Source organism: Castanea sativa, chromosome 1 (genome assembly GCF_040712315.1).
Source record: "Castanea sativa cultivar Marrone di Chiusa Pesio chromosome 1, ASM4071231v1".
NCBI lineage: Eukaryota > Viridiplantae > Streptophyta > Magnoliopsida > Fagales > Fagaceae > Castanea > Castanea sativa.
In genome coordinates, this window is record NC_134013.1 from 61,753,506 (window position 1) to 61,761,409 (window position 7,904).

General features: G+C 36.6%; 1 protein-coding gene across 1 annotated transcript; it reads left to right on the forward strand.

The window, feature by feature from the left end:
- Nucleotides 1–3,991: 3,991 nt before the first annotated feature.
- Nucleotides 3,992–7,641, forward strand: LOC142621888 (mitochondrial phosphate carrier protein 3, mitochondrial-like). The gene is made up of 6 exons (XM_075795262.1): nt 3,992–4,460; nt 5,335–5,696; nt 5,782–5,825; nt 6,686–6,900; nt 6,986–7,110; nt 7,198–7,641. Exons 1-6 carry the CDS (start codon nt 4,143–4,145, stop codon nt 7,259–7,261), a joined length of 1,128 nt encoding a protein of 375 aa, XP_075651377.1. The 5' UTR covers nt 3,992–4,142; the 3' UTR covers nt 7,262–7,641.
- The last annotated feature ends 263 nt before the right edge of the window (nt 7,642–7,904 follow it).

The window sequence follows — 7,904 nt, forward strand, 5'->3', positions numbered from 1 at the left end:
GTAATATTCAGCCAAAAAACTCCTTAAATTTGTGTATTTTTTCTTCTTCAATAAAGTCTTACTATTATTGACAAAAATAAAGTCTTACTATTCAATAAAAAAATCCTTGGACTTTCCTTATTTCCTAAAAAGGAATATTTTTTTACGGGTAAAAAAACAAAGGAAATTTGACAATGGAAGGGCCGAATACGTAACGTAATTGTGAAGAGCAGGCTAATCGATTTTCCCAAGATATGCCGAGGAATATGCCACTACCAGTCCACTGGGAAGACCAGCTCTTTCTATTGTTCTCTTTTGTAACCGTCTCCAATAGTCATACAAACCTTGTCCTCCCCAGACAATTACGATTTCACCCTGAACCACCAGGTTGTCCGTATAGGTGTGACAGCTTACACCTAGCTAACATTTTCTATTTCCTATTTCCTATTTGGTGCACAACTGTAAAATTAGGTAATGCCATGTGAGTTCCTTCTTAAGTCAAATTTTTTTTGAGCTCTTATTTGGATCCATGATTCGGTCCTTAAATTAAATGCCAACAATAAGATAATCTCACTATGGAATAAAATTATTGTTATGCTCTTTGATACCCCTCTAATCATGCTCTCTCTTTTTTATTTGGTAAGCTAAGATTGTATAAACTTTCCAAAACCTCAACTAGTCTTGGTGAAGTAAACCTCATGCTATTCATGAGTTCAAAACTAATTACCATGTGGCTGTTTTTGAACACGCTAACGAAGCTAGTATTGGGGTGGTAATTCATAAGGATAAGGGTGAAGTCTTGGCTGCTGTGTCCAAAAAAATATCGATGCCTTCATCTGTGGTTATGATGGAAATGTTGGCAGCTAAAAGGGCAGTATAATTCATGGTAGAAATTGGTATTACCCTTTCAATCTTTGAAGGAGATTCTAAGATTGTGTACAAGGTTATTACCTCTTCCTATTAAAAAAAGAAAAAGATACAAGCCCTATCTTGGCCACTGGTCATTTTATTAAAGGCACTAAATCTATAACTGGTTCGCTTGGTAACCATTCATTTTCTCATACTAGAAGGCAGGATAATATAGTTGCCCATGCTTTAGCTAAGAGAACTAAATTTTCTTTTCCTTTGTTAATGTGGATGGAGTCTATTCCTCCAAATGTTTTAAATTTCATTGTTTTTGACTTTGCAAGTTCTTAATATAAACAGAGTTGTTCTTTTTCTTTTTTTTCTTTTTTTTAAAAACTTCTTGTAAGGACCAAAAATCAAGCACAGGACCACAAGCCCAAGGTAGATCCAATAATTCAAGGCCCAAATAAAAGAATTTGTAGAGAGGGAATACAACAATAAAGGACAGTGGCATTCTGAGAATTTCACTTGAACAACCAATACTTGTCCTCGGATTTTTCCCGAGGAAGGATCTATTACACTCAATTGTCAATATTCTCTCTATCTTCTCCCCACCAAAAATCGTCCTCCACTCCTAGCCACCTTCATCCCTATTTATACTCCTTGCCTTTGTTATCTCAACCCTTCATCTCTCACCTAACTATATTCTTTTGTTGACACTTGTACATTTGCTTGTAGAAGGTAGTAAAAAGAAGCTCCTTAGTTTTGATTTGTACTGTTCAGGCCACCTCCACATCAATGCAACTGATAAAACTGATATTCCTTATTTAATGCGGCCAAAAAGCTTGGTGCAGAGTATTCAATATTACGTTCACAGCTACCTACCTTCAAACCCGATATTTTCACTTTCTCTGCCATGTATCACCAATTTACCTCTTGTACTTCTCCAGGCAATCACACCTCTACATCCTTGGGTCCTCGGGTCCTTGACTTTCATCCTAATTGCCATCTCCTTTGTTTTTTAAGCTTCATCTTTGGTCCTCGGGTCTTCATCCTTGGTCCTCGGGTCTCCACACTTCTAGTTACAAGTGCACAAAACTACACTTGAAAATCTATCAAGAGAAGTGAAAAGACTTTTAGGTAAAGATATACATTTGTGCTGTGATTTTGTAAAGTTATCCAAACTTAGGTAAAAACTCTTCTATTTATCTCTCCGCCTTCAATATAAAGATATAAGTTCAAATCTTCCACGCTCACTTGTTGTAAATTTAAAAAAAGAAAAAAAAAAAGAAATGGGCTCTTGTTATTCCTATATTTAGGACCTTTTACTTTTCAATTATTTTTTTGACGTACTATTACTTTTCAATTCACTTTTGATGTACTATCACTTTTCAATTCTGACAATATAAAACCATATACATTTCATGATCAACTCAATTCTTACAAGCAGTCTTAAGTTTAACACCTATCATTGACCATTGGCTAGGCACGTATAAGTATAACGAAAAATATAAAGTTCATGCTAGAGATTATTCGTCAACTTAATGTAACGTAATCCATTATATAATCAGAGTCGTTAATCTTTTTGTCGCAACTTGCAATCAAATTTTACTTTCCAATTCCCATAAAAATAAAAAAAATTTACTTTCCAATTCCTCTAAAAAAATATAAAACTTTCCAATTCTTTTGTCAAAAAATTAAACTTTCAAATTATAATGTTAAAAGAACATATATATTGCATTATTATAGTTTACATTATGTACATTATATTTTAATTTAACATTATTATATAGTTAGAAAATATAAACATTAAATTATTATTTTTAATTTTTAATATGCACATAAAATTTGGTCGAAATTGAATTTTAATTACTATTTGATCTATTTATTTGTTATACATTGTAGGATAAAAGGCTTGAAGTGCATTTTTGGGCCATGAGCTTTGTCCGAGGTTGTCTACTTATTCGAGGTCTGATTGATAGCGATAAAGTTATTAGACCTAAAAACCCATGAGCAAATTGTGACAGAAGCAACTAAGAGAAGTAATCAGAGGAGGGGTATCTTCTCGGCTAAACGAAGTAAGGATCAGATGGTACGTCATGTTATCCAGAATGATCATCTAAGAGGTCTTGTGGACGAAGATATGTTTCACGAGGGTACATAGAGCAGGAACAGTTGTGAAATATCTAACAAAAAGCTGTTACCACCGCATTAAATGCTCTATATCTAAATCTCTGACCACATTAATGAGGAAGTGATATCTGAACAATGATTTTCAACCATACAACTATTACCTAAAGACTTTAAGAAGGTGCTGATGGGACAAGTATTAACGTTAGCAATCTAGACTACACGTGGATAGCAGAAATGAGAGAAACAAGGAAGTATAAGAGGGAAGAAGGTCCCGAAAAAAAGAGGATTGAAGGAATAGGGAGAGAAAGAAAACACTGTAAATACAAGAGCAACATCTGTAATTTACCCTCAAGAAAGTGAAATATAAGAACCAACCTCCTCGGCTTAAGACCGAGGACAATCTTCACTGTTCAAATTGTTTAAGTTTCCTTCCATTGTGATTTTAGCCCAACGTTATTACTAGCAAAACTCATTAAACATAAATTTCTAGCCCTCTCTAAAAATTCATTGTATTAGACTTTCTGGGCCTATCCCCTTCCCATTTGTGGACTTAGGTGCAAAACGGGACCTTACATACATAATTTAAGATTACAAAATTTTGAAATTTAACATTTAATTGATGATATAATTATTGATATTTTCTTTTCTTGAAATTTTTATGGAATATATAATTAAAAATGAAATTTAATAATAGATTTGTAAAAATTTACATCCAATAAAAATATAATTTTTTTATAAATGTAATTTAATTATCTTATAGTCAATTAGTCAAAATTAACATTAAAAAATATATAAAGGAGAGTATAAATAGGTCTTTTTTTTAAAAAAAAAAAAAAATCTAACAAAGGCCACTGTGTGTGGTTACTAGTTTACTACAGTTCAGTCTACAATTGAGTCCTGAAGTGTCAAAATGGTAAATTGGCCCCGGGTGAGAAGGTTAAATTTTCCCACAGACGCACGACACATCTCGTATAACAAACGCGAGTGAGGGTTGGCGATTTTGGCCAATATATATAAAAACCGAAAAAAGTCACACCCACCTCTTCGTACGCATCGCAGGAGCCACTTTTGCATTTGGCAAGCGAGAGTCTGGGGGAGAGATTCTCTCGCTTTCATTTCTAGCTTCCGACCTCGCCTCTCTCTCTCTCTCCATTACCAAAAAACCCTTTCTCTCTCTTTCTCCGATGGCTCTCTCAGACAGATCCTCGCGTCAGTCTCTAATCCCGAGCTTCCTCTACTCCTCTTCCTCCACCCTCTACACCTCGCACAAATCCTTCGCTCTTGACAAGACCATGCTCGGTGCTGCTGCTGCTCCAGCAAGGTCCAACAGCGGCGTCTCGTCTCCGGCCAGGAACTTCGTCGTTCCGGCGCCGAGCGAGCCCGGCAAGATCGAGATGTACTCGCCGGCCTTCTACGCCGCCTGTACCGCCGGCGGTATTCTCAGCTGTGGTCTCACTCACATGACGGTCACTCCTCTCGATCTCGTCAAGTGCAATATGCAGGTCCGATTCTTCTAGATCCCTCGCTCTCTTCCGTTTTCAGCTTCTTTTTCTTCGATTTGATTCTACTTTACTTTACATTTCTTTCTCGGATTAGATCTGTGTGTGTTTACATTGAGCTGGTCTTCGCGTTAAAGCTTTTCTCCGTTTTTTTTAGATCTGAGATATCATTTTCAAGTTCTGATTTCATTGTATAGGTCACTACTGATTTGTTGCTGAAATTCCTTTATGAAAATTTTTTAATTTCCTTTATGGAAAAATTTTCAGATCTGTGATTAGATTTTCAGTTGAAATTTCATGCTGTGGATTGTAACTGAGAGTTTGCGATTGGATTTTTTTTTGTTATGTTTTATTTCTTAATTTAGTCCACATTTTTAGCTCCTAAATTAATTATCGAAGATTTTATCTGTGGAAAATTCTTAGGTAGTCCCGGAGTATAGTGAAATGGTGCTCCCTCCTCTCACATTCATGGTGGACCCCATCATGAATTTAATGAGCGGACTCCACCATGAATGTGAGAGGAGGGAGTACCATTCTCCGTGCTCCGGGAGTACCTAAGAATTACTCATGTTGATATTGTACTCTGTTATTTATAGTTAACGGGGTTACATTTCAAGACGATTTTCTTTGTGGAATGTATTAATTTTCCAATTAATTTGGTTTTTGGTCCGAATAATGAACCTCGATATTTCGTTTGGACTTCGTTGGAATTGTGGTAAGAATAATATGTAGAACATGGTCCATGCTTTATTTGTTCTCTCAAATATCACCTAACATGAATGAAATCCATTGCCAATGACCTTTGGGTGTTGGCTGAGGATGAATTCGGTTTTGAAATCCATTGCCATTCAATTAATGTTGATATTTTTGGTTTCAGATTGACCCTGCAAAGTACAAAAGCATCTCATCTGGTTTTGGAGTGTTGTATAAGGAGCAGGGTTTCAGAGGCTTCTTCAGGGGTTGGGTGCCAACCTTGCTTGGTTATAGTGCTCAGGGTGCCTGCAAGTTTGGATTCTATGAGTTCTTTAAGAAGTACTACTCTGACCTTGCTGGACCTGAGAATGCAGCCAAGTACAAGACCTTGATCTATCTTGCTGGTTCTGCATCTGCCGAGGTCATTGCTGATATTGCTCTTTGCCCATTTGAGGCAGTGAAGGTCCGGGTTCAAACACAGCCTGGTTTTGCTAGAGGTTTGTCAGATGGGCTTCCCAAATTTGTTAAATCTGAAGGCTATGGAGGGTATGCAAATCAATGTGATTCTTTATATGTATACGACATTTTGTGCTATTGCAGCATTTCTAACTGATTTGTCCAATCATTGCAGGTTGTACAAGGGACTGGTTCCTCTCTGGGGACGTCAGATTCCATGTAAGTTAGGGTGGGGGGAGAATTTGTGTGTTAATACTCTGTTAGTAACAAGCAAAATTCAATCCAGTGGTTTTGAAGCACCAAAAAACGATAAACAAATAAATAAAAGTAACGTAATTTCAAGTGCCAGAACATACTACTCATATTGCACAGCAGGATTAATGTTTTAAGATGAATCTCTATTGTACCATATATGTTTTCATTTTTATAAGTAATAAATTTCTTTAAAGAAAATTGCATTACGGCGAATACCATGTTCACTTTCTGTTTTTTAAGAGGCTGTCAAGATTGTAATCCAGATAATAGTCCTGAACATGTGATTATATTGCAAGTACCTGTTGTTGACCTCCATAAACTAAGTTTCACTAGTTCTTATTCTTCAATTTTGAACATTTCTTGTAGAAGCAAATGAAGTCTATACTCCCTTCATCCCATGAAATAGTCCACATTTTCATGGTTTTAACAACTGGAACAGTCAGAGAACCGAAAATAGGTCTGGTTTGAAGCGCCAGTTTTCCCAGTTTTTACTGGGTCGGTTTTGTGTCTGGTTCCCAGTTCACCAGTCAGTCTGATCCAGTTTTTAAAACCATGCATATTTCCGTTTTAAAATGTTCGGACGTTGTTCTGTGGCTTCATCTCTTGCGCTTTTTAATTAAATTGTATACCTATAAAAGAAAAAATCTCTCTCTAATTTTGTTCAACAGTGCTATATCTATTTATTGACTTCAAACTTTGTAACTTTCTCCAGGTATTTGATAAAAGAATATTGCAAGTGCTCAGTTCCCTTTAAGTTATTGTTTATGCCTTCTTACCTTCATAAATTTTCACTCAGTTTTGAAAGATCATGTTCATTCTTGCAGATACAATGATGAAGTTTGCATCTTTTGAGACAATTGTGGAGAATATCTATAAGCATGCCATCCCCACACCGAAGAACGAGTGTAGCAAAACTCTGCAGCTTGGTGTGAGTTTTGCTGGTGGATATGTGGCTGGTGTATTCTGTGCCATTGTGTCTCATCCTGCTGACAATCTTGTCTCCTTCCTCAACAATGCCAAGGGGGCAACTGTTGGTGATGTGAGTGGTTCTCCTTAGCATGGTTCCCATTTTCCTTTCTACTCTTTTACAATCTCTTTGACCCTATGTGTTCTGGTTTGTGCAGGCTGTGAAGAAGCTAGGTGTCTTGGGTCTCTTTACCCGTGGGCTTCCTCTCCGTATTGTCATGATTGGAACTCTTACTGGAGCTCAGTGGGGAATCTATGATGCCTTCAAAGTTTTCGTGGGATTGTAAGTCCATCTTATAGCTGTTTTGAGTAAATATGATTTTTCATGTTATTGAGTTTAATCGCTAATGGGATTTGGTTTTATCTTCAGGCCAACAACTGGTGGTGTTGCTCCTGCTGCTGCCTCTGCTGCTACTGAGCTTGCAAAGGCATAGAATTTCAGATGATCATCACAAGTTTTTGTCGTTTTGTTGAACGTAGGAAAGACAATTATAGGGTTTCAATAAACAATAGGATTGTTGAAGTTACTTGGTGGATGGCTCTGAAGCCGGTGGGGAGTATTCTTTTGCATTTGGAACTGTCCAATTTTCCTAATTTTCCTTGTGGAAGGATGGTTTTGCTCTTATCCTTCTGATTACTTTTAAAACTTTGTAGTTAGATCTATAATGAATTTGCAATATGATGTTAGGATCATGGTTCCCCCATAAGCTTGGGTCAAAGAATAATTGGCAGATGGGGTGATATACTGAGTTCTCTTATTTTAAATCTCTTTGAATGCAATTGATATGAGCGGAAACATGTTTTCTTGTCTTTACTCATTTATTCATTTCATTCTGGTTGATTTTCTCATTTGGATTTTCTTGTTTTTGTTGCTTCTTTAATTGTGCACTTGGGATCTGTTGCAAATTCTTTGCAGCTGATGTGCTAGCTGCCCTAACTATGTCTCAAGGTCTTGCACCAGCATTGTTTCCAACAGATCAGGGTACTTTTGCCATCTTGGGTGTGAAAGCTAATAATCTTCTGTTTTAGCAGTGATTATTCAGAACACCTGGTGAGATTGACCATTCATGGTATAGA

Bases quoted from the DNA above. Each gene is read 5' to 3' on its own strand.
- LOC142621888 (XM_075795262.1), top strand. From the start codon at position 4,143: ATGGCTCTCTCAGACAGATCCTCGCGTCAGTCTCTAATCCCGAGCTTC. The intron at 4,461-5,334 runs GTCCGATTCTTC...TTTTGGTTTCAG, and splicing joins TCGTCAAGTGCAATATGCAG to ATTGACCCTGCAAAGTACAA. The intron at 7,111-7,197 runs GTAAGTCCATCT...TTTTATCTTCAG, and splicing joins TTCAAAGTTTTCGTGGGATT to GCCAACAACTGGTGGTGTTG.